General features: G+C 42.7%; 2 protein-coding genes across 2 annotated transcripts; both read right to left on the bottom strand.

The window, feature by feature from the left end:
* Nucleotides 1-890: 890 nt before the first annotated feature.
* On the bottom strand, nucleotides 891-11,656 carry znf622 (zinc finger protein 622). The gene is made up of 7 exons (XM_022216902.2): nucleotides 11,514-11,656; nucleotides 9,144-9,711; nucleotides 8,417-8,692; nucleotides 7,935-8,097; nucleotides 7,737-7,852; nucleotides 6,078-6,221; nucleotides 891-1,439 (listed from the first exon to the last, which is right to left on the bottom strand). Exons 2-7 carry the CDS (start codon nucleotides 9,703-9,705, stop codon nucleotides 1,306-1,308), a joined length of 1,395 nt encoding a protein of 464 aa, XP_022072594.1. The 5' UTR covers nucleotides 9,706-9,711; nucleotides 11,514-11,656; the 3' UTR covers nucleotides 891-1,305.
* A 3,778-nt stretch (nucleotides 11,657-15,434) lies between these two features.
* On the bottom strand, nucleotides 15,435-25,594 carry LOC127535487 (uncharacterized). Its single transcript, XM_051953646.1, has 5 exons — nucleotides 25,505-25,594; nucleotides 19,199-19,328; nucleotides 16,197-16,505; nucleotides 16,005-16,079; nucleotides 15,435-15,863 (listed from the first exon to the last, which is right to left on the bottom strand). Exons 1-5 carry the CDS (start codon nucleotides 25,592-25,594, stop codon nucleotides 15,727-15,729), a joined length of 741 nt encoding a protein of 246 aa, XP_051809606.1. The 3' UTR covers nucleotides 15,435-15,726.
* Between the last annotated feature and the right edge of the window lie 1,566 nt (nucleotides 25,595-27,160).

The following is a 27,160-nucleotide window of genomic DNA, read 5'->3' as shown; positions in this document are numbered from 1 at the left end:
TGAGGTAACTTCCATAATCCACTGCTGCAGCTCCCTACAGGACGCCTCCCTTCATGCAGGTCAAACCTCTGCAGATGATCCAGAACACAGCAGAACATCTGGTTTCCATCCAGTCAGAAACATATCACCCAGCTGTTCAGATCGCTGCATAAAATCCAAACCTCCAATGCAAACATCTCCTCCTACCTGAACCCTCCTTCAGGTCCACACTCCCTCCAACCAAAGGTTCCTGATCCAGCCTCCTCCACAGCTGGATTCTTCTCCTCTGTGGTTACCAAAGCTTGAGGACTCTTCTCCAGGTTGTTTTCTCCTGACTAGATCCTCTCAGGAGGCCGTCACTCTGGACAGAAGCTGAATGAAACCGTAGAATTGGAGAACTTCACTACTTACCGATGACTAGGAATTATCCCGACGGCAGCTCAGATATTTGTTTCTGTTTTAACCTCAGACTGGTGAGCTGCCACAGCTGGACATTATTTTACTGAAAAGTTTGATCCGTTTTCCGTCGTAACATTTCTTTCCACAGCAGGATTTGTGGCGTTAATGGATGCGTTAACAGAACTTAACCGCCAAAACGTGTCGACCCAGTGACAATGAAAACACTTTGTTCTACCATTAGTTGCTCTAGTTTGATTCATTAACACCACACTTGGACAGAGTTTTATTTTACCCTTCAATATTAGTCTGTGCACGTCAGACAACTGATAACTACCACAGTATGACAGAATTACTGAGATTCAGTTCTGGATTTTGGTGTTTGAGCGGCACTCAGACATCTCTGAAAATCCCCACCATGATTAAAAACCTCTGAAGGCACCGCTGAATGAAGCACCGGTGTGAAACAAAGTAAAATATGTTGGGAACGTTCTGACATCAAACAGAAAACATCATTCCGTTTTATTAAAGGAACATGAAACATTTATTTGATTGGATGCGTTCTGATCAAGATGAAATCCTGTTCAATAAAAAAGATGTACTGTTATTTAAGAGTCCAAAATGCTTCGATAAATCCTTAATATTAATATGCTTTAGCTTTAACACAATCATCGTAACTATAATAATATTCTGAGTGTGATTCGTGTCCTTGATCTCCTCCTTGGCGGTTCCTTTTGCACTGATCAGAGTTTAAACCTGGATTTTTACAGATTTAAAGTGGACCTACTTTGTTCCACAACACTGAAAAGTGGCTGATGTTTAACTGATCTTCAGCTCAGAACTCCAAGCAGTGGGTGAAGATTCGTGCCATCGCGGCTGCAGAACCTCAAACATCTTCAAACACGACACAGACGAGTCCAACGAGTCCGTTCAGAACATGACCTGGCATCTGAAGTGCTTCTGCTTGGTGGCGTTGTGGCTCATGCCCATCTTCAGCATCCACTTGGACTTCATCATCTGAACGTACTGCATGTCCTTCTGCTTCTGCTGGAAGGCGCCGCTGCCTGCGAGACAAAGATCAAACAAACAGCGTCATCAAGTTGTTCAGGAGCAGCTTCCTCACAGTTACAATGGAAAAAAAACGGAATGTGAACACAAGGGGGCGCTCTTTCTAACACAGAGCAGTGACAGATGAAAAGGAAATGACAGAAACCCTTCCAGAGACAGTTCACACATCTGACATTAGCATTACCGACGAGTCAAAACGCCACAATACTGACATAAAGTGGAGAAGATCACAGTGTTTATGGACGGAAAAGAAATGCAGTGACTCTACTGGCACAGTCATGACACTAAAACATCTAAAACCTGGATGTTAACACACTAAAACATCTAAAACCTGGATGTTAACACACTAAAACATCTAAAACCTGGATGTTAACACACTAAAACATCTAAAACCTGGATGTTAACACACTAAAACATCTAAAACCTGGATGTTAACACTAAAACATCTAAAACCTGGATATTAACACACTAAAACATCTAAAACCTGGATGTTAACACACTAAAACATCTAAAACCTGGATGTTAACACACTAAAACATCTAAAACCTGGATGTTAACACACTAAAACATCTAAAACCTGGATGTTAACACACTAAAACATCTAAAACCTGGATGTTAACACACTAAAACATATAAAACCTGGATGTTAACACACTAAAACATCTAAAACCTGGATGTTAACACACTAAAACATCTAAAACCTGGATGTTAACACACTAAAACATCTAAAACCTAGATGTTAACACACTAAAACATCTAAAACCTGGATGTTAACACACTAAAACATCTAAAACCTGGATGTTAACACACTAAAACATCTAAAACCTGGATGTTAACACACTAAAACATCTAAAACCTGGATGTTAACACACTAAAACATCTAAAACCTGGATATTAACACACTAAAACATCTAAAACCTGGATGTTAACACACTAAAACATCTAAAACCTGGATGTTAACACACTAAAACATCTAAAACCTGGATGTTAACACACTAAAACATCTAAAACCTGGATGTTAACACACTAAAACATCTAAAACCTGGATGTTAACACACTAAAACATCTAAAACCTGGATGTTAACACACTAAAACATCTAAAACCTGGATGTTAACACACTAAAACATCTAAAACCTGGATGTTAACACACTAAAACATCTAAAACCTGGATGTTAACACACTAAAACATCTAAAACCTGGATGTTAACACACTAAAACATCTAAAACCTGGATGTTAACACACTAAAACATCTAAAACCTGGATGTTAACACACTAAAACATCTAAAACCTGGATGTTAACACACTAAAACATCTAAAACCTGGATGTTAACACACTAAAACATCTAAAACCTAGATGTTAACACACTAAAACATCTAAAACCTGGATGTTAACACACTAAAACATCTAAAACCTGGATGTTAACACACTAAAACATCTAAAACCTGGATGTTAACACACTAAAACATCTAAAACCTGGATGTTAACACACTAAAACATCTAAAACCTGGATGTTAACACACTAAAACATCTAAAATCTGGATGTTAACACACTAAAACATATAAAACCTGGATATTAACACACTAAAACATATAAAACCTGGATATTAACACACTAAAACATCTAAAACCTGGATATTAACACACTAAAACATCTAAAACCTGGATGTTAACACACTAAAACATCTAAAACCTGGATGTTAACACACTAAAACATCTAAAACCTGGATGTTAACACACTAAAACATCTAAAACCTGGATGTTAACACACTAAAACATCTAAAACCTGGATGTTAACACACTAAAACATCTAAAACCTGGATGTTAACACACTAAAACATCTAAAACCTGGATGTTAACACACTAAAACATCTAAAACCTGGATGTTAACACACTAAAACATCTAAAACCTGGATATTAACACATTAAAACATCTAAAACCCGGATGTTAACACATTAAAACATCTAAAACCTAGATGTTAACACACTAAAACATCTAAAACCTGGATGTTAACACACTAAAACATCTAAAACCTGGATGTTAACACACTAAAACATCTAAAACCTGGATGTTAACACACTAAAACATCTAAAACCTGGATGTTAACACACTAAAACATCTAAAACCTGGATGTTAACACACTAAAACATCTAAAACCTGGATGTTAACACACTAAAACATCTAAAACCTGGATGTTAACACACTAAAACATCTAAAACCTGGATGTTAACACACTAAAACATCTAAAACCTGGATGTTAACACACTAAAACATCTAAAACCTGGATGTTAACACACTAAAACATCTAAAACCTGGATGTTAACACACTAAAACATCTAAAACCTGGATGTTAACACACTAAAACATCTAAAACCTGGATGTTAACACACTAAAACATCTAAAACCTGGATGTTAACACACTAAAACATCTAAAACCTGGATGTTAACACACTAAAACATCTAAAACCTGGATGTTAACACACTAAAACATCTAAAACCTGGATGTTAACACACTAAAACATCTAAAACCTGGATGTTAACACACTAAAACATCTAAAACCTGGATGTTAACACACTAAAACATCTAAAACCTGGATGTTAACACACTAAAACATCTAAAACCTGGATGTTAACACACTAAAACATCTAAAACCTGGATGTTAACACACTAAAACATCTAAAACCTGGATGTTAACACACTAAAACATCTAAAACCTGGATGTTAACACACTAAAACATCTAAAACCTGGATGTTAACACACTAAAACATCTAAAACCTGGATGTTAACACACTAAAACATCTAAAACCTGGATGTTAACACACTAAAACATCTAAAACCTGGATGTTAACACACTAAACATCTAAAACCTGGATGTTAACACACTAAAACATCTAAAACCTGGATGTTAACACACTAAAACATCTAAAACCCGGATGTTAACACACTAAAACATCTAAAACCCGGATGTTAACACACTAAAACATCTAAAACCCGGATGTTAACACACTAAAACATCTAAAACCTGGATGTTAACACACTAAAACATCTAAAACCTGGATGTTAACACACTAAAACATCTAAAACCTGGATGTTAACACACTAAAACATCTAAAACCTGGATGTTAACACACTAAAACATCTAAAACCTGGATGTTAACACACTAAAACATCTAAAATCTGGATGTTAACACACTAAAACATATAAAACCTGGATATTAACACACTAAAACATCTAAAACCTGGATGTTAACACACTAAAACATCTAAAACCTGGATGTTAACACACTAAAACATCTAAAACCTGGATGTTAACACACTAAAACATCTAAAACCTGGATGTTAACACACTAAAACATCTAAAACCTGGATGTTAACACACTAAAACATCTAAAACCTGGATGTTAACACACTAAAACATCTAAAACCTGGATGTTAACACACTAAAACATCTAAAACCTGGATGTTAACACACTAAAACATCTAAAACCTGGATGTTAACACACTAAAACATCTAAAACCTGGATGTTAACACACTAAAACATCTAAAACCTGGATATTAACACACTAAAACATCTAAACCTGGATGTTAACACACTAAAACATCTAAAACCTGGATGTTAACACACTAAAACATCTAAAACCTAGATGTTAACACACTAAAACATCTAAAACCTGGATGTTAACACACTAAAACATCTAAAACCTGGATGTTAACACACTAAAACATCTAAAACCTGGATATTAACACACTAAAACATCTAAAACCTGGATGTTAACACACTAAAACATCTAAAACCTAGATGTTAACACACTAAAACATCTAAAACCTAGATGTTAACACACTAAAACATCTAAAACCTGGATGTTAACACACTAAAACATCTAAAACCTGGATGTTAACACACTAAAACATCTAAAACCTAGATGTTAACACACTAAAACATCTAAAACCTAGATGTTAACACACTAAAACATCTAAAACCTGGATGTTAACACACTAAAACATCTAAAACCCGGATGTTAACACACTAAAACATCTAAAACCCGGATGTTAACACACTAAAACATCTAAAACCCGGATGTTAACACACTAAAACATCTAAAACCCGGATGTTAACACACTAAAACATCTAAAACCCGGATGTTAACACACTAAAACATCTAAAACCCGGATGTTAACACACTAAAACATCTAAAACCCGGATGTTAACACACTAAAACATCTAAAACCCGGATGTTAACACACTAAAACATCTAAAACCCGGATGTTAACACACTAAAACATCTAAAACCCGGATGTTAACACACTAAAACATCTAAAACCTGGATGTTAACACACTAAAACATCTAAAACCTGGATGTTAACACACTAAAACATCTAAAACCTGGATGTTAACACACTAAAACATCTAAAACCTGGATGTTAACACACTAAAACATCTAAAACCTGGATGTTAACACACTAAAACATCTAAAACCTGGATGTTAACACACTAAAACATCTAAAACCTGGATGTTAACACACTAAAACATCTTAACTCTGACTGAGGCTTCAGTTCTTGCCATAAACAAAGCTCCATACTGTCAAACCGTCTGTCGTTCAGAGCTCTGGAGTCTTTCCTGGACCTTACCTCCATCTCCTCCCCAGCCCAGAGCTTTGTACTGCCGGAGGACTCGGCCAACAGCGTTCCTGTTGTGGGTCAGAACCACGGCTCTCTGGGCTCCAAAGCGCTGCTTGTAGTACCTCATGAGGGAGCGGTGGCCGATCTTTGCACCTGAACAAACGCAGCAAAGGTTACGATACGAACACTTCATCCAGCAGACGTGGATCCTTTAAGCAGCTTCAGGGTTGAAATGAGTTTCCTTTAAGGTCATTTAGAGACAAACTTCACACTGTGCTTAATTTCAACATAAAAACACCAAAACTGATTAGGAGCCAAAGCCTCAAGAAGTGAAACCAAACCAAAGAACCTCCTCACCAGCTGTCAACACCTCAGTTTACACACAAAAAATGTTGTGTAATACATGATATTTACTCCAGCAAGGAGCCAACGGATCCGCCTACGGATCTGGATGAAATGTTCAGTGAAGGTCAGAAATGACACAAGGACCAGGTGATCAGATTCTGGCAGTGATCAGCCCATAGTCTGGATCCACAGATTAAAGATTTCTGTATCATTTCCAGATAGCAGCACGGTGTCACTGTAACCATGACAACCAGAGAACACTACATCAGCTGATTGTGATCCTACTACAAATCCACCTCTGAGGACTTATCAGGACTCATCCATCAGAAATGATCCAAGGAACAGCTGATTAAACTGTGGGGGTGTTTCTGAGCTGCCCGCTACATGTTTAGGTCACATGATCCGGTATCTGTACATAAAGTACACATGCAGAACACACGCCTGTGCTCAGCTCAGGTCATTTAGTTTGTGGGTACATCGATACTAAATGGTTGTGATTCTGCCACGACTGTTTTCAAGATTTCTTCCGTCAGAAACGATCCAACGACTGAGCAGCCTTGGAGGAGGACTGCTCTGAGTGCTTTTCTTCTGTAACCCTCCTGGTGTCTTTATTTACAGGCACCAAAAAATACTGTTTCCCTGTGTGGAAAAGAACCCAAAAATTCAGGAAAAAATTCCTCAAAAACTTTCAAGAAGAAAATTTCGATGCTTCCTTAAAAGTTTCCCTTAAAAGTTTTATTTTAAAAAAATCCCCAAATTTGGCAAGAAAATTCATGTAAATATTTTCAAAAAATGAGTAAAAATCTTTCAAAAAAATAAATCCTAAAAATATCTGAAGTGATTCCATATGCATCAGTAAAGCTTCTCTTAAGGACATTCACCAAAAAAATCTAAATTGATTGATGGATTTTTGTGAATGTTCTTCAGAAACATTTTAATATTTCTTTTTTCCACCAAAAAAATGTTCAAAATTTTCACAAAAAAGTATAAAATGTGGAAATCAGAAGTTTCACTGTCAAAATATATTTTTGTCCCACATTTTAAAACGGATCAGTCTGACCCACAGGACGACACGAGGGTGAATGAATTAATCTAAATGAAAGCATTAAATCCCAGCCCTAATTCTTTGGTCTGCATTTTTACCATTGATATAAAAACAGAGCCTCCTGTGCAGCTAATACTGGTGTTCACGGTTAAAAATCACCCACTGTCCATAAACTGTTCATCTGCTTTAAACTGAGTCTGTTTCCAGATTCAGGATTATCATTAAACTTCCTAACGCTTCCACAGCGGTCCTCGTTTCACAAACTGGTCTCCAGTCACCTGAAGGAAGCGTCAGCTCCAGCGTGTCGTCGTCGTACTCCAGGTTCTTGTCGTCGGGCAGCTCGTCGTCGTCCATTTCAGCGTCCTCTCCGTCCTCTCTGTCCGGGTAGCTGCTCCTGTTGCAGAGAAACAAAAGCGTGTCCGGTCTACCTGCAGTCCGTCCCAACGCAGCGCTAAACCTTTAAAACACGGGCTCACCTGAAGTCATAGAAGTCTGCAAACTCCAGCGCAGCGTCGCCGTCTGTGAACACCTTACAGTGGCTCTTATCTGTCATGTGACTCTGCACTGCTTCTGTCGAGTAAAACGAGCGTCCCTTCTCGTTACACCACAAACACACATTACCAGCACCAACCTTCTCCCCTGGAACAAGAAAAAAACATGATTAGAGTTTACCAGAATCAGCATCTGTTTCACACTGATTCTACTCCACCTGGGAATATTCTGCATCCTGACCAGCTGGGAGGCAGAAAAACTAACAATTCTTTCTGTTTCTACACTTTCTGGCTTCAATGATGTGATTTAGATGCTCTTTAAAAGATACCAGGGCTGAACAGATTCCTTCAGTTATTCCAGTAATCAGAGTACTACAATTCCTCGACATCAATTCTATAAAACAGATTTTATTCTATACATGTACTATTCTATAGATGCAGAACACGCTCCTCCACTCTGGACCCACCCAGGTACCGGATGAGGCCCTTCAGGTCGACCAGGAACTCCAGGTCGGGGATGAAGAAGCTGTGGACTTTGGTCATGTGGGCGACGTTCTTGATGAGCGACTTGGAGTGTCGGGAGCAGAAGAGGCAGTCGGTGACGGGGATGGAGCCCGGCAGGGCGGCAGGGTTCTGGTCGGACGGAGCCGCCGAGTCGCCGTCCTCCTGGTCCATCGTCTCCTCTTCATCAGCGTCCTCCATGTCATCGTCTTCCTCCTCCTCGTCAACGTCCTCCCAGTCTTCTGAAGAGTTTAAGAGGAACAAACAATGAAGAGGTGCAGCTACAGAACATCATGGAGATTCATCTCACTTCCAACAGTCTGTTAGTTTAACCCTCCTGTTGTCCTCATTTACAGGCACCGAAAAATGTTGATTCCCTGTCTGAAAAAGAATCCAAAATTCAGCAAAAAATTCCTTAAATTTGTGAAAATTCGCAAAACCTTCAGGAAGAAAATTCCAACAATTCCTTAAACGTTTCCCTTAAAAGTGTTATTTAAAAAAAAATATCCTAAATTTGGCAGGAAAATTCTTGTAAATATTTTCAAAAGATGAGTAAAAATCTTCCCAAACAATCCTAAAAATATCTGAAGTGCTTACATATATATCAGTACAACTTCTAATACTCGGTTTAAGAACATTCACATACAAATCAACCAAAACCACACATGCAGTGGTTTCTTTTCCTCTTCTTACCTTCCTCGGCGGTGGCTCCCTCTTCCTTCTCTCTCCTCTTGGCTTGCTCCTCCAGCCACATCATCCTGGGAGGTTTCTCCGGTTTCTCCGGCTTCGTGGATCCTTCTGGCGGCCCCTGCTTGGCCGGGCTCGGCCTCTGCTGGTCTTTCAGCGCCTGCTGCAGGGCCTCGTTCCGGGCGTCGTGATCTTCCTTCTCGTCACCGAGGCCCTTCTCCAGGTTCTTCTCGTTCATCTTGTCCACCTTCCTCTGGGCGGCCAGCAGCGCCTGCCTCTCGGCCTGCTGGTGTTTGTGGGACTGCAGGTGGTTCTGGTAGGCGTTGGCGCTGGAGAACCTCTTGTTGCAGACGGAGCAGCCCTCGGTGGTCGCCGCGTCGCTCAGCTGCTGCTCGGTGGCCGCCCTCTGTGCCAGAACTCGCTCCTGGAAGTTTTCTGCGGTGACGGGCGGCATGTCGGCCACCTTCCTCTTCAGGTTGTACCGGTGCCAGTCGGTTTTGTAGTGCGCTCGCTGAACCTCGCCGTCTGTGAAGGCCACTCGGCAGCTGATGCACGTGTAGGCAGACATGGTGACCTGAAGATCAAAGTTTACTTGGATTATAGAGCATCCAGCATTTATCTATACACCACTTAATCCTCATTCCGGTCATGGGGGGCTCTCTCCCAGCTGACTGAGGGTGAAGGTTCACCTGGAGAGGTAACAGCCTATCACAGGGCTACACAAATGGTGCTTCTCCACTGGCAACTACTCGACTCTAGTCTACTCGGTTTGTGAGGTTTTCCATCTGGTACCAGCTGCTATTTTAGTACCTACTGGGTCGGTTTAAGTGGAGTCGATAATGTGACGTCTACAGAATGCAGGCCACTGATTGGACAGGGAGTGATGACACACGAGAGCGACTCCTTCACCAAAACTAAACCCACCATTAAAAAAAAAAAAACTGGCAACAGCGACGGCATGCATTGCTCTTCACGGAACTTGGCAAAATCTGAATCTGACCGAGCAGCAGGTGAACCATCGCCTCCATGTTCTCCGTTGTGTTGCATTTCCGTCACACACTGACGATGTTAAGGGACTTCCAGGTCGCCGAGCGAAGACGACTCCACCCACGATGAGGTGGAACTCAACCGGAATGTAAAACCGCCTAAAACGAGTCGAGTCAAACCGAGTCGGTGCGAGTGGAAAAGCACCTGTAGAGACAAACACTCACATTCACACCTATACACAGTTTAGAATCACTCATTAACGTCAGCATGTTTCTGGACTGTGGGAGGAAGCTTGGAGAACCAGGAGAAAAGCCACCAGGGCTCTTCCAGCTGGAAACACCAAGCCACTGTGCAGCCCTGTTATACAGCAGATAATCTTTATCTAGAAACACTGCTAATGTTCATGGAAACTATTTTCCTTCACTTACATTTGTCTGTCTGTCAAAATAAAATAACAATTATAAACATACATATGGCCATACATGAATTAAGGAGTAATTTTCAGCTCTGCAGGGGAATAAAAACCCACAAACTGTCATTTAGGTTCATATAATCTGATAACTATCAAATCTGCATGAATTATGACAGACACTTCAGTTTTAATCTTGTGGTTCTGGTCTTTTATTTAGAGGGTTCGTAATTTAATCATCAGTCTGAAGCACATTTAGATTCTAGGGCTGAAAAAGTGATTGACTTAAAATTAAAGCTACAAGGACATACATTACAGACTTTTCTGTTTAATTATTAATTCACAATGACACTAACAACCTTCTCCTGATTCACCTGTTCCAATGCTAGTTTCCAGAAAGTTCTTTCTATTTTATTATCATTACTGTATTTATGTAGCTGAACAATCACAGCGTGTGTACTAACTGTTTTTGTCTCTTAAGACGTTTCTAAATGTAATAATTAGAAGACTGAGGCAGTTTACATCTCTAACTGCTCCGTGTTGCTTTAGAGCTTATAATGGTTTGATGGTGTCTGAAGCGATAACGCCCCAAGAATTTTAAATCTACGACATAATATCGAGCTGAATAAAAATCGCAGTGATTGTTGACATTTTCCCCAAACAGGACAGAAAGTCGACGTTAACTTAGCTCAGTTAGCTCCACAGAGGCTAGCTCTCGAGTAAAGTCACACCCAAAGGGATGAAGCAGGTTTCAGGCTAATAAATAACGTTAGCGACTATAACATACAAATAAAAACAGCTAAAGACAAACGACTCGAAGTGCCGGTTTTCAGATAAACTATGCTAACATGAACTAGCAACATGCTAACCATGCATCACGCAGTTCCGTGTAAACAGAAGCTAACAGCGACTAAAGCTACAGATTTAATGTCGGAAACGAGACAGACGGAGACACATTTAAAATACGGACTCCTACTAACCTGTCCGGTGAACTGGCTTCTCAGAATAAAGAGTCTTTAGTCTGTTTTAAATGTCAGAATCTCCCTGATGGAACCAGCATGGGGGGAAACTCACCACTGAACTTTGAACCGCTTCTTCTTCTTCTTCGGATTTTTTGGTGGTTGCTAAGAAACGTTGGATGCGCACTTCCGCCTCCTGCTGCTTCAGAGAATAATCAAAGCGGAAGTCATTATTAGTGTTATTATTGTTATTATTATTATTATTAGTGTTATTATTATTATTATTATTATTATCCATTAAAAAAGTTGCTGTAAACAACCTATACACCATAGGCTACTGGGGATTATTTAAGTTCACGTTATCTGATAAACTGCAAATTTGGAAGAAATCTAACAGGTCTCTCATATCATTTTGCTTTTCTTTCAAAGAATCTTTATTATTAATTCTATTTGTTTCATGTTATTTCGGATTTGGCTGTTATGAATGAATTTTGTTGAACATCTTGTGTTGTATCTCATTTTTGTCAATCTTATGACTATAAGGCTATGACTATATCAAATCATAATTTAACATCCACTCATTAAGCATTTTGAATTTAATTTCTTAAAATGAACAAAGTCCATCAACCAGGACTCTGATGTGGTTGTTTTCTGCTGTTTAAGTTCTTGCATCTCTTTGTGTCATTCTGTGTCTTTCAGGTCAAGTTGTGTCAGTTTTCAGTCTGTCTTTGGTTTGCTGGTTGTTCTGAGTCTCTGTTTGGTCACTTCTCATCTATTTATCGTCATCTTGCATCTCCTTGCAGTCATCTCGTGTCTCTTTCTGGTCTCTTTACATCCCTCTGAAGCTGTTTGATCCGTTCAGTCTTTCCAACCAGCGGCTCTGGACTCCTGGTTGTGAGGCAGGTGGGTTGTTTCCAGCATCTTGGAGAACCTGCCACAGTAGTTGTGTGGATTGAGTGTGTCTCAGTGTGTTGTGTCTCCAAATGTGATCCAGACTGACTCCATGATGCTGAGATCAGGACTCTTGGAGCTCAGAGCATCTGCTGCAGGACTCCTGCTTCTTCTTGTGGCTGCACATGTTCTTCATGAGTCTGGCTGGATGTTTGGGCTGCTTGTCCTGCTGCACAAGGAATCTGGGACCATCAGACGACTCCTGATGCTGATGGAGAAGAATCCAAAGATGGAAAGAGCCTGAAAGCTTTGCACACTGCTGCTGGATATCATTTACTTTGTGATTGTTGCTTGGATTAAACATGCACTTTGATCAGCAACACATGAATGAATGATGAAGGCACAAGTAGCTGCATTAGCAGCAGCAGAAGAAGCAGCAGCCTCAGCAGCAGTAGTGTGTGCTCATAGGAGCAGCAGCAGCAGAAGGCTGGATGCAGTGTGTTTGCAGCCACTAGAGGGCAGCAGTGTAACAGCAGCAGCATCACATGCAGACACTTCTTTATGGACACATGTTGACATGAGACGGCTGGAATTAAAGACATGAAGAACACATCAGGAAACTCACACATTGTGGAACTGCAGCAGGAGATTATTTCATCTAAAATCATCAGAGTTCTTCTGCTCGACTGTCTCTGATTTGATAATATAATATAATATAATATAATATAATATAATATAATATAATATAATATAATATAATATAATATAATATAATATAATTCCTGAAATGTAAAAACTACAACCATCAACCTGTTTTCAGCAGGTTTTTTCTCACATTTAAATTTAAATCTGTCTAAACAACAGCATCTGAGGAACTATTAAAGATAAAATCCTTAAATGTTCATTCTTATTTCTCATCATGTCACTGATTCAGAATCTGTAATATTATACAAGTAGATCAAATGTTCTCTGATTATGAGCGAGTTGGAATGTGAATAAAGCAAAGTGGTGATGAAAAGTTCCATTTTTGAGCTCATGAACAGAAAGTCTGATAAAGCAGAAGTCAGCTAGTGATATTTTCTGAACCTCATGTAGCTGCAGGTCACAATCATACAAATTACAAATGAAAGTTGTTTTCATTGACATTTAATAAGTGACTGAGCAGCTTTAAAAAGTTATAGCATAAAAACTAAAATATTAGATAATCTGATCCAAGTAGAGCAAAGTTCTGGACTTTAAAATGAATCAACAAATATCACTCAGATCATATTCTTTATAATATGAGCATATTTTTATTTTCTTTCTGTTTCTTTCTCTTGCAGTGTTGCCACATCTCACTGTGAGACAAACTAACATACAGGCAGTAGAAGAATAAAATGTGGTAGAGAGTCATGCAGATCGAACAGGATCAAACAATAAGAAGTAGAAGCTATCCTGTACCAAGAGGACACCCTCACAGCCTGATTTCCATTTCTAATTACGTCTCAGAGTGTTCATTCTCCTTTCAACAAATAGCAAGAGGAGGAAGGAAGAGAAGCAGAATGATCCAGAGAGAGGATCATCTAGATATGAGTCAGAAGTAAAAGCTGTAGAAAGTAGTGTCACACATCAGTGACTTTAAAGTGTTCACACCTTAAAGGGAGGAAGTGAGGAAGGCCATTAAAGTGGCTCTGTAAACGTTCCTTCAGTTCAACACCTCAACAACATCTGCTCAAAGTCTTTTCACACATTAGGCCCAGTTTTCCTGATGTCCTGTAAAAACGTCCATCTTTACACTGAAAGAAAAACCGATCTTTTCCATCCTGTAAACCTCTGATCTACTTATTTCTTGTGGCTAACCAGCTTTTAGTGGGAGCCTTTATTCCCCTGCTGCCGATAAAACACTCATTAAATATCTGTCAGTAGCTTTTGGTTCTGCAGAGATCTGACCAAAGCACACAACTTTAACATCTACTGATGTATGGATCTTCACAATGGTCTGAAGGACTTCATGGATTTCCCTCCAGTACTTCTGTAGTTCTATTTGTCATTGTCAGACCCACTTTGTGTTGTGGAGAAACAGTGAAATGTTCCCTTTAATACCTGAATTCATCAACTTATTGAAGAGATGCTTGAAGGTAAAGTCTTCAGAACTTCCTGAAGTTTCACTGGTTGACTTCTGCATCATCACTTTGTTTTCTGTTCATGAGCTGAAAGATGGAACTTTTCATGACGTCTTCAGTGTTTTTCAAAGATTTCACGATCTCAGACGGAACGATTCCTGATCAAATCTAAGAGATGAAGTGAATGATGTTCTTAAAGCATTTTAAAGTCCAGAACTCTGCTCTACTTGGATCAGACTATCTAGCAATGTCTGTGTTTGTGTAGAGCAGCAGATATGAATCTGCTGTGGCTGTTTTCAGGCTGCTGACAGCCAATCAGAGCTCCTTTCCTGCAGCAGACGGGCTGTGTGGGTTTGTGCTCTGCAGCCTCCACACCGTTAGCTGTGGCTTCTCACGTTAATAACACAATAACAGTTACAAGCTTCCACTCTGCTCAAACAATCATTCCAGGAAGCATCTGTGTTCTTCATGTGTGAGAGAAACAGCTCAAAGCCGCAACTCACAGCTGCTGGAAAGAAGAGCTGATAAAGCTGCTGCACACCATCTGTTGGTGGGCGTTAATAATCAATAAGTGATAGAAAAGACTGATTGGAGAAGCATTAAAGCAGCACAACTCCATGGGATTCATCAAACTGCTGCTGTGTGATGATTTTTACAGCAGTTGGAGCTTTAAAGCTGCTTTTTCTCATCACTGGAGAACTGAGGAGAAACATGTAAATTCCTGTTTCAGCTCCAGGATCTGCTCTCCTTTGTGCTGCTGTTTAGCTGTGAGCTGATGTTTGTGCCGTCCTCTACATTTGTTTGGCTCGCTGTGGAAAAGTGTGTTAAGAGACACTTCCAATCAGGAATCCAGACATTTGCTGGATAGACTTTCATGAGTTTCTCATCATCATTTGCTGTCAAGTCCATAAAAAAGGTGTTTATTAAAGACAGATGCTGGAATTGTTGAGTGGATTGTGTTTATTGATGAAGCTGCTGCACTCTACATGATATCTGATAAAGAAACACAAGAGCAGGAGATGAAAACAACAGTGTCCTGCAGAACTGACAGTCCAAAGCTGCAGATCTATGTGTGAAGATGTGGCTTTCCACTTGTAGGAGGACCATCCAACGCGTGCAGAAAGAGACGAATTTTACAGCCAGAACAAGACGTCACAGCTGACATTTGTGGTGAGCCACGAGAGAGAGCAAGGAGATGTACAGATGAGATGTGACGGTGAGAAAAGGCCAGCAGCAAACAGTCAGTCAGCATGTGAGCAGTTGGTGGACGGTCCCTTGTTTGTGAGGATCATCAGCAGAGAGAGTCCACAGCAGAACACCAGACTCTTCACTATCAGCACTGTGGACAGCAGACAGAGCAGATTCACCTGGAAGGAGGCTGACAGACAGACATTATTATTCCAAATGTCCAAAGTGTGAATCCTTGGATGATGCAGAGAAAGTGAACAGACTGATGTGCAGCTCTGAGTGCAGCAGAACATTGCAGCTGTCCATGCAGAGAGGCAGCAGCTGATCTTACAGTGAGCTTGCTGCAGAGCTGGCAGGTCTGCTGGCTCTCTCTCTGGAGGACAGGAGGCTGCTGGAGCTGGAAGCTCTGAAACAGAGAAGGAGGGAAATGTTTGTATGTGCAGTGAGAAACATGAGTGGTGTTTGACAGCGTCTCCACATGAAGCTGAATCAGTGCTGAACACAGTCATCCAGCCTTCATCACCTTGTTGTGTCTGGGCCTCCACTGGTCCCCCCTCGTGCTGGACGTAGCAGCTGTATTTATATGTGCTGTCCTGTTGCTGATGGATCAGCAAGATGGAGGCGCTGCGTCCCGGCTCTCTGATCTCCAGCTGCTCTCCCTCAGCAGGGTCCAGATCCTCCAGCTGGCCGTCCTCCTTCTGTCTTTTCCAGGAGAAGCGGACCAGAGGAGGAAACATGGCTGAGGCCAGACACAGCAGGGAGCTGCTCCCCTCCAGGTGGACTCTGGATGCTGCTGGGTACACGCTCACCACGGGCTTCACTACCTGCTCACCTGGAGATAGACAGCAGCAGCAAACTTTCACCAACATTCTCTTCTCATTCACTAAATACTGACTAAATACTACAAGTTACCTTCACACCACAATTTTCCTTCATCTTCACATTCACACACATATTCTACTGACAGTCACATCAGAAAAACACACTTCATCATCACTATTTTCTGCTCCACATTAAACACAAACACACAATTACACTCACAGTTTAGTCTTCACGTCTGTCATTCATTCATTCATTCATTGATGACATCATCAATCATCTTCTCATTTCCTCTTTAAATATGTGCAGTATCTCATACATGACATTTACCTCCAAATTGCCTCCAGTGCTCTTCACTGGTGTATGAATGTGTGTGGATGTTGGTGGTGGTCAGAGGGGCCGTAGGCGCGGATTAACAGCCACGCTTCCATCAGTCTGCCCCAGGACAGCTGTGGCTACAAATGTAGTTTACCACCACCAGAGTGAGAATGTGTGAGTGAATGAATAATGGATTCATTGTAAAGCGCTTTGGGTGCCTTGAAAAGCACTATATAAATGTAACCATTATTATTATTATTATTAAATACTTTCCACACTCTGTTTCTTCTCATCATTTATTATTTGTCTTTCTATCAAACACACATTAGGATTCAAATCTAGAAGTCATGATGTTTTCTTATTGCTCTCTTTAAGCTTTCTCTCTTTTTACTCCTCATTTATTGTCTCCTTTTCATTTCTTTTATTCTGCTTTCTATTGCTTTCTATATTTCAGTCTTTTCTTCACTACTCTGTGACTCCAGTGTTGAAAGTTTCCATAGAAATAAAGTGAATTCTTCCTGTTTTGATGCAGACGCTGTATTCAGCTTCATATCAAACACAGTCAGCCGTTCACATGTGGAACAAACTCCATGTTCTCACAAACTCACATCCTTTATCATTTCACTTATTTCAATATGTGTCATATAATATATATTTACCATCAAAGACAATTCATTTCTTCATACTTCAGTTACCCTCAATGAAAAGTCAATATATCAATAATTTTAAATAATAATTCATCAGAACAAATTAAACTTTTACAAACAAATACAATTAAGTAAAGAATGAGAAATGTCAACAATGATAAAGAACCCAGCATTATATCAGATCAAACATTATTCTGGCAGCATAAATCCACACATTACAGAACATATTAGAATATAGAATTTCAATCTGACACATTTCATTTTACTACATGCAGATTTTTCCTAAATGTCTTTACTTTTATATATTTATACTTACATTGAGCATCGTATAACTTTTAGATATTTATGAACTAATTATTCCAGTCCAAATATGTGATGATAAATGTGAAATGTCTACATAACACATAACGATATAATAATCTACTGTTAAAACATTCAGATATCTGTATTTTAAATCAATCATTTCTGACAACAAGATCAACTTTTACCCAAAAACATTTTAAAGTGAAAACAAGAATCAGAAATAAATGTTAAACATGAATGAAGGACGACGGATAAGATAAAATATTATTCTGTCAGCATGGAAATAAAATAATATAATTTGATATATTTTAATGTTCAAACATAATTTCTATCAGACAGATCGTCTTTTCCACTTCAGAAACTGTTTACTGAAATTATTTTACTATTATATAATTAAAGTTATGTTGAACATCATATAAATGTTAAATAGATACTAAATACTTTTTAAATAAATCTCTGACTCTTTGCTGTTTATTGTCATCTGATACGTAAGTGAAATCTAAATATCTTTAGCTGCCATTATTCCATTTTAATATTCAGCGTCTCCTTTCTGTTGTGTATTAAAATATTTTCTAATGAAATCATATAAAAAATTATCAGCGTTTTCATTTAATTTTTGTTTAAATAATATGACATCATTAAAGGAGTTTAATTAAATTACAATCTTATTAACAACGCCTATTCTAAAAAGGTAAAAACATTATTTTAATTATGTTTTTATGTTATAAAACACTGGTCATTACTTCTGTTACCTCAATATTTTCTCAACACAAAATACATTTTACACACAAATAGAACTAAATGAACTGAGAACAAGAATTACTTATATCAAATATGAATAAAAATGTCTGATTATTTCAAATATAATGTCACTTGGCAACACTAAATAATATAACATAATATAATATATAATACGAATTCAAACATGCAGTACTAAATTATAGGTAAAATATGAATTATATAAATGATCTTTGTTCTAATTTGATCTGATTCATGTCTTTTCAGACATGATCATCTAACAGACACATGAACCATCCTATTAAAAATAATGACCTAAATGTGACCATCTGATCATATTTATGAATTCTTCTCTACAACCCACAGACATTCATCAACAAATATTAAATTGTGTTTTACATCACTTTTCTTCTTCTGTTCACAAATCCAAGAGACGCTACAGAATTCCTGAGATGATCCGACACTAAATATGTGTAAGCTCACTGATATTTGCAGAAATAAAGAACTTTAGTTGTTCAGTCACATTTCAACATGTTTTCACACATTATTGAGCTTTTCTGATGGAACAGTGGCTGCAGATGAATCCTCCACTAATGATGGAAAAACTAACATGGAAAGCCTGAAACAGCACAAAGTGACTTGAAACACATTTTCAGCTTCTATAATGAAACAGCAGAAGAAAAGAAATGTTGGTTCTTACCTGTTACATACAGTTTAGTTCCAGAACCAAAGATGAAGTATAACCCTCTGCCTTCCACAGTGAAAAATGGTCGTACAAAAACCTGCTGCTGAATGTTTGAGCTGAGGTGAACCAGTCCAACCCACTGACACTTTCAAATCAGCTCTAACACTGTTGTGTTTCTATATTGAGGACTTTGTGTGGTGTGTGTGTCTTTGTAGTGGTTGTACTGTTGTGTCTCCATGCAGGTGGATGTGACCACATGTTCATATGAGCTGAGAGCAAGTGGTTGTTCCACCGTTGTTCTTCATTCACTCTGTTCTCTACACTTTCTCTGATTCTAACACAGAGATCGATTGATCTATCTGTCTATCTGTCTATCTATCTATCTATCTATCTATCTATCTATCTATCTGTCTATCTGTCTATCTATCTATCTATCTATCTATCTATCTATCTATCTATCTATCTATCTATCTATCTATCCAGACAGCTCAGCTCTGGAAAAACATCAGTTTTCGTGATTAACCCCAAACATGAGCTCATCTCCCCTTTGAGCTCCCACACTCGCTGACATACTTTCCCCAAACTTAACCAGCAGACATGAGAGTGGTAAAACCAGTCCTGGTGATCAGCATCACTTTCTTCAAGAAATTTCATCAAATGACAATGCTGAAACTCTCTGGCTCATATAAAGCTAACAAATTTTGCAACAAAGAATTACATCCAGGTCAGGGTTTTCCTCCATCAATCCATCCATTTTCTTCCGCTTATCCGGGGCCGGGTCGCGGATGCAGCAGGTGAAGCAGGTCGTTCCAAACGTCCCTCCTCCCAGCAACGCTTTCCAGCTCTTCCTGGGGGATCCCGAGGCGTTCCCAGGCCAGACGAGATATATAATCCCTCCAGTGAGTTCTGGGTCTACCCCAGGGTCTCCTCCCAGACAGACATGCTCGGAAAACCTCCAAAGGAAGTCTCCCTGGAGGCATCCGAATCAGGTGGCCAAACCACCTCAACTGGCTCCTTTCGATGCGAAGGAGCAGCGGCTCTACTCCGAGCTCCCTCTGGATGTCTGAGCTCCTCACCCTATCTCTAAGGCTGAGCCCAGCCACCCTACGGAGGAAGCTCATTTCAGCCGCTTGTATCCGCGATCTTGTTCTTTCGGTCACTACCCAAAGCTCATGACCATAGGTGAGGGTTGGAACGTAGATAGACTGGTAAATCGAGAGCTTTGCTTTACGGCTCAGCTCCCTCTTCACCACAACAGTCCGATACAACACCTTCATTACTGCTGACACCCCGCCAATCCTCCTGTCCATCTCTCGCTCCATTTTCCCATCACTCGTGAACAAGATCCCGAGATACTTGAACTTCTTTGCTTGGTGAAGAACACCAACCCCCCCCCCCCCCCCCCAAACTCAGAGGGATCAATCCACCGGTTTCTGGCAGAGTGCTGATCCACATCCCCGCCGCTTCACACGTGGCTGCAAACTGCTCCAGTGCGTGCTGGAGGTCTGAGGAACCAACAGAACCTCATCATCTGCAAAAAGCAGAGATGCGATCCTGAGGCCCCCAAACCGGACACCCTCCCCACCAGGACTGCGCCTTGAAATCCTGTCCATGAAGACCACAAACAGGAGTGGAGACAAGGGGCAGCCCTGGCAGAGTCCAACACCCACTGGAACCGTGTCTGACTTAGTGCCGAGTATGCGTACACAGCTCTCACTTTGGTCGTACAGGGACCGAACGGCTCGTAGCAACGAGCCCGGTACCCCATACTCCTGTAGTACCCCCACAGTGCCCCTCGGGGGACACAGTCATAGGCCTTCTCCAGATTCACAAAACACATGTAGACTGGCAGGTCAAACTCCCATGACCCCCTCAGCAGCTCTGCAAGGGTAAAGAGCTGGGGCCTCATTTATAAAACATTGCCTAGGATCCACACTAAAAGTTTGACTATGCTGAAACTCTGAAATAGGCGTACGCCAAAAAATATTCTGATTTATAAAACTGTGCGTACGCACAGCGGTACACTCCAGCTGGAAGATTGTGCAGGTGGAGCCACCTCACATCCCGCCCACAACACACCCACATTTTACCATGAATGGTCAATGCAAAGTAACTCATGTATCTGTATATAAATAAGCTGCTGATCCACGGCATTTTACACAGCGCTGGCCTGTAGTCTTTTCTCTACACTGCTGTGCGTCAGGATGAATGAATCATGTCTTGAGGCCACCCTGCCACTAAATTTGTTATGAAAATGTCCAATGTACAAATAATTTTTACACTGATTGAATGTACTTTTTTTTCGGTTCACAGACAAATTCATCTTCACTCGGAGCCCTTACAGCAACATGAGTGCAGTCAGTTATGCCGATTACATTTGGGAAACCGGACATTGCTGCAAGTTGCCGTTTAATGTTGGGCTGTTCACCCACAGTGTAAGGAAGCCTGATGTATTGACTGGTCATGTTTATAATGTCATCCAAACAGCTGGCATTATTGTGCTGAGGGATGGTTGTGATATCCCAGACCTAAAGGACATCATTTAACTGTATATCAGACCCAGATAGGATTTAGACAACAAACGTAACCTCATATTTTCTTCATATAAAACACATACCTGTCGGTCAATTCCCGCTGGAAGGAGCCGGTCGCCAGAAACCCCGGAGTGGTCAACACCTGTGTCTGTACCGGGATGGCATGGTTTTGGTCTAAGACAGGGCCCAGTTCAGCACATAGATCCAAGAGCACTGCTCTAGGGACTCTAAATCGGCTTATTAGCCAGTCATCATCATGGGCCAGGAAATCCCTAAAATCTCTCTCCATTCTTATCTACCATTTATGTGACTTCCAGCAATGCCAGCGCATCCATTGTGTCACATTACGCACAGCTGTCACCCGCTATTTATCCGCTTGATCAGCGATTGGACTGATTGTCACATGCCTTGTCGGGACAAGGCATGTGACAATAGGTCCCATGCCTCCTCCCAGTGACAAACCCTGGGAGGAGGGTTAGTAATCAATCAGTGCCATCCACAGCTCTATATCATTTGAAGATGGAAGTTTGATATATGAACATAGTTCTGCAAATACAGTAGTAGGCCGAATGGCGCACTATAGGAACATCTACAACAATGAGGGTTTATGATTATCCGGCTCTACAAGTCTAATATGTGATGACAATAAAGGTTTGAGATCAATCCGGCTTCAATTCACCACTTCACCCTCTGGCACTGCCGTTCCCTCTGTCTCCAAAATGTGCGTAAGCAAGCATCAAAGTTGGTGCACCGCTGCGCATATTCTCATGCCAAGTTATTTTTTATAAATCACAACCTTTGCGTAGAAAGTGGCGTACATAACTTTCTAGCCCTGTTTTGTGCGTACGCAAGCTTTATAAATGAGGCCCCTGGTCCACGACCGGGACGGAATCCGCATTGCTACTCCTGAATCCGAGGTTGGACTATCGGTCGGAGCCTCCCTTCCAGCACCCGAGAGTAAACTTTCCCGGGGAGGCTGAGAAGTGTGAAATCCCGGTAGTTGGCACACACTCTCCGGTTCCCTTTTGTGAAAATAGGGACCACCACCCCGATATGCCACCCCACAGGTACCGTACCCGATGCCCACGCGACATTGTATAGACAACCAAGACAGTCAAACAATGTCCAGAGCCTTCAGCATCTCAGGGCAAATCTTGTCCACACCTGGCGCCTTGCCACCGAGGAGCTTCTTACCTACCTCAGCGACCTCTGCCACGGATATGGACAAAGATCCCCCCGAGTCTTCAGGCACTGCCTCCTCCATAGAAGATGTGTCTACCGGGTTCAGGAGGGCTCTTTCCACCACTCGACAATATCCCCAGTGTGGGTCAACAGTTTTCCACCCCAACTGTACACAGCCTGAGCGAAGCCCTGCCTCCCCTTCCTGAGGCGTCAAACGGTTTGCCAGAACTTAACCGAGGCTGACCGAAAGTCTTTGTCCACGGCCCCCCCGAACTCCTACCACACCCAAGTTTTAGCTTCTACAACTGCCACAGCTGCCGCCATTTTGGCCAGCTGGTACCTGTCAGCTGCTTCGGGAGACCCCGGAGCTATCCAGGCCCAAAAAGCCTCCTTTTTCAGCCTGACGGCCTCCCTCACCGCTTGGGTCCACCAGCGGGTCTTTGGATTGCCGCCGCGACAGGCACCAATGACGTTCAGACCAAAGCTCCTAGCAGCTGCTTCTGCAATGGAGGCTTTGAACATGGATCACTCAGAATCCATATCCCCAACCTCCCCTGGGATGCAGGAGAAACTCTTCCGGAGGTGGGAGTTAAAAACCCTACAGACGGGGTCCTCCGCCAGATGTTCCCAGTTCACCCGCACTACATGTTTGGGTTTACCAGGTCTGTCAGGCAGCCTTCCCTGCCATCGGATCCAACTCACCACCAGGTAGCGATCAGTTGACAGCACTGCTCCTCTCTTCACCCAAGTGTCCAAAACATACAGCCGCAGGTCTGCCGCTTCATCCAAAATTTCAGCCAAATTGCAGCCCCCCTGACCTCCCTCACTTCCACCGCTCGCCATTTTAATTGGATCCCTGAGGCCAGAGCAGCCTTCCTGGAACTAAAATCTCAGTTCACCTCAGCCCCCATTCTCATACAACCCGACACCCACCAGCAGTTCATAGTAGAGGTCGACGCTTTGGATACCGGAGTGGGGGCGGTGCTCTCCCAGCGAGTCGGCGGAGCCGGTGGAGATGACAATTTACACCCATGCACCTTCTTCTCAAGGAAACTCTCCCCTGCGGAGAGGAATTACGACGTGGGGAACCGGGAGCTCCTTGTGGTCAAGCTGGCATTGGAGGAGTGGAGGCACTGGCTGGAGGGGACCGAACAACCCTTCCTGGTATGGACCGACTATAAAAACCTACAGTACATCCAGTCTGCCAAACGACTGAATCCACAGCAAGCCAGGTGGGCACTATTCTTCAACTGATTTAATTTTTCCCTGTCTTATCGCCCCGGGTCCAGAAATATTAAGCCCGATGCTCTGTCCCGAATCCATGCCAAAGAGGAATCCAACGAGTCCCCAGAGGCCATTCAATCCTCCCGCTACCTGGCTTGCCTGACCTGGGACATTGAGTCCCAACAAGCCCAGGCCGACCCAGGAGGAGGTCCCCCCAGTACCCTGTTCATTCCTCACTCTGTCCGGTCAAATGTCCTCCAGTGGGCCCACTCCAGTCAGCTCACCTGCCACCCAGGGGTCTCCAGGACGCTAGCGGTTCTTCGCCGGAGGTTCTGGTGGCCTACCATGAAACCCGGGAGTACATCGCAGCCTGCTCCTTCTGTGTCCAGAATAAAACCTTCACCCAGCCCAGTGCTGGGCTGTTGAAACCTCTGCCCATCCCTAGACGAACCTGGTCCCACATCGCCCTCGACTTTGTTACGGGTTGCCACCATCCCAAGGAAACACCACCATCCTGACCATCGTAGACAGCTTCTCCAAGGCGGCCCACTTCATTCCCCTACCCAAGCTCCCAACCACCCGCGAAAACTCTGACCTATACGTAGCCCACGTTTTTTGCACCCATGGCATCCCAGTAGACATAGTCTTCGATTGCGGACCTCAGGTCACCTCCCAGGTCTGGCGGTCATTCTGCTCCGCGCTTGGGGCCAGGGTCAGTCTATCGTCGGGATTCCATCCGCAGACCAATGGCCAGACGAAGCGGCTGAACCAGGAGATGGAGGCCACCCTCCGGTGTATTACATCCAAGAACCCTAGCTCCTGGAGTTCCCAGCTCCCCTGGGTGGAGTATGCACACAACATCCTCCCCAACGCCGCTACAGAGATTTCTCCCTTCCACTGCATCCATGGATACCAGCCTCCTCTGTTCCCCGACCTCGAAAAGGAGATTACAGTCCCCTCTGTGGCCGTTCATCTCCGCCGGTGCCCCCAGACCTGGCGTCAGACCCGCGCCACCTTCCTCCGGGCATCTCGCCGCATGCAAGACCAGGCCAACCGCCATTGAGCCGAATCATCCGTCTATGCTCCTAGACAGTGGGTTTGGCTCAGAGCCAAGGATCTCCCGCTCAGGGTCCCTTCGAAGAAGCTGGCTCCCCGTTTTGTAGGGCCCTTTGAAATAGAAAAGATCATCAACCCCTCAGCAGTCCGCCTTATTCTACCCCGGTCCATGCGCATCCACCCCACATTCCACATTTCACAGATCAAGCCAGTTCAGGAAAGCCCACTGTCCCCTCCCTCTCCAACCACATCTGCACGATGGTGAGCCCATTTACACCGTACGCCGGCTTCTTGATGTGCGCCGTCGAGGCAGGGTTTACAATACCTCGTGGACTGGGAGGGTTATGGCCCGGAAGAGAGGGCCTGGGTCCCCCGCTGTCAGATCTTGGACCCCGATCTCATCCGCAAATTCCATCGCGACAACCCAGGCTGGCTCCGTCGGACGCCGGAAGGTGCCTGTTGGAGGGGGGGTACTGTCAGGGGCCCCCGTTGCTTCGTTTGTGTACGCATTTACTAATACAGTTCTCCCTGCTCACAGTTCCACCGACCCAGCTGCCCGGACCCCCTCCTGCATCCCTGGCCCCTCCTGCCTAGTCCTGGAACCCCCTTTCCCGGACCACCGACGTGTGGACTTCTGCCTTGCCGTCCCGACACCCGGAGAACCCTGCACCCAGCCCCGCTCCTGGAAACCAAGCCTCCTGTCTGCTCTCCGCCGCCGGGACCCCCCGCCTTGCTATCGTGACACCCCAGAAAATCTTGCCTTGTCCCGTCCTGGAACCCAAGCCTCCTGTCCGCTCCCTACCGCCGGATTCCTGCCCTCCCGGAAACCCAGTCAGCTGCTGATCCCCAGTTCTGTCGCTCCCTCCCCTTCCCGTTCAGTTTCCCTTCACGATTCCCTCCGTCTTCCCCTCACCCCTCCCGCACTCCTCAGCCAGTCAATTCCCCCACAATAAACTTTCCTCCCACAGTCCAAAACTATGCTGAGGTTAATTGGTTACTCTAAATCGCCCGTAGGTGTGAAAGTGAGTGTGATTGTTTGTCTGTATATGTAGCCCTGTGACAGACTGGTGACCTGTCCAGGGTGTCCTCTGCCTTCGCCCGAGTCAGCTGGGATAGACTCCAGCACCCCCCATGACCCTAGTGAGGATAAAGCGGTGTAAAGAGAATGGATGGATGGATAAATCTGATCTCGCCACCGCTGTGTTCCCTGCCCGGGTTCTTTTGCCATGCATAACAGAACCTCAGTTTGTCATGAAATGTTTGTAGAATTGGGGCTCAGTTTCTGCCACTTTCCTCCTTTGTTCACATCAAATATTGATGAGTGAAGTGAAGCTTGTTTTAAAACTCATTTCTAATTGCCATGTTTAGTGTTTCCTTGTTGTTTGTGTTTCCAGCGAATAAATGTGTGACAAAAGATGAATAAATGTGATGTAGAATAAATGGTGACAGCAGTGAAGCAGAAACTCCCTCAGCTCAGTGTGTTTGTGGCTGTCTGAGATGGAGGTGAAATATGTGAACCTGGGCTGTGGTTTACTGCTCTCTTTCTGCCACCAACACTGTTTGATCTGTTCATCTGGAGCTTTTTGTTCAGGCTGCAGACACATTTTCTCACTGTGGGGCGCATTTTTATAACAGACGCAGTAGTAGGAGGCTGAATGTTGGAGTTGAACTTTCTCTATCTTCAACTCACGGCCTCTGTTTGTCTTCACAGATGAGAAATCATTTTTCTGAGGATGATTGGAATCTGAATTTATGGAACCAGTCTTCTTATTTATAACAAGAATCACTCTGAATGTTTCTGTTTCTTTCTTCTGGAACCAGAATACCTCAGGATGATCACACTGATCAATTTGTGCACAGCTGAATGAGGCTGTTTGACCGACTCTCCTGGTCAACGTTAAATCCTCCTGAATCAGCTGTGCTGCCGTGGCAACCAGCGCTGCAGAGACACAGACAGGTAGATGAAGGTCAGTGTGACGGT

This window comes from Acanthochromis polyacanthus, chromosome 9 (genome assembly GCF_021347895.1).
Source record: "Acanthochromis polyacanthus isolate Apoly-LR-REF ecotype Palm Island chromosome 9, KAUST_Apoly_ChrSc, whole genome shotgun sequence".
Taxonomy (NCBI): Eukaryota; Metazoa; Chordata; class Actinopteri; family Pomacentridae; genus Acanthochromis; species Acanthochromis polyacanthus.
The sequence above is the reverse complement of the archived record's forward strand: the minus strand, read 5'-3'. Positions and strand labels throughout refer to the sequence as shown.

Bases quoted from the DNA above. Each gene is read 5' to 3' on its own strand.
- LOC127535487 (XM_051953646.1), bottom strand. From the start codon at position 25,594: ATGGAATTTGCGGATGAGATCGGGGTCCAAGATCTGACAGCGGGGGAC. The intron at 19,329-25,504 runs GTATTGTAAACC...CTGATTTGAAAG, and splicing joins TAACCCTCCCAGTCCACGAG to TGTCAGTGGGTTGGACTGGT. The intron at 16,080-16,196 runs GTGATGAAGGCT...TCTCTGTTTCAG, and splicing joins GGAGGCCCAGACACAACAAG to AGCTTCCAGCTCCAGCAGCC.
- znf622 (XM_022216902.2), bottom strand. From the start codon at position 9,705: ATGTCTGCCTACACGTGCATCAGCTGCCGAGTGGCCTTCACAGACGGC. The intron at 8,693-9,143 runs GTAAGAAGAGGA...TAAACTCTTCAG, and splicing joins GGGAGCCACCGCCGAGGAAG to AAGACTGGGAGGACGTTGAC. The intron at 1,440-6,077 runs GTAAGGTCCAGG...TTTGTCTCGCAG, and splicing joins GGGCTGGGGAGGAGATGGAG to GCAGCGGCGCCTTCCAGCAG.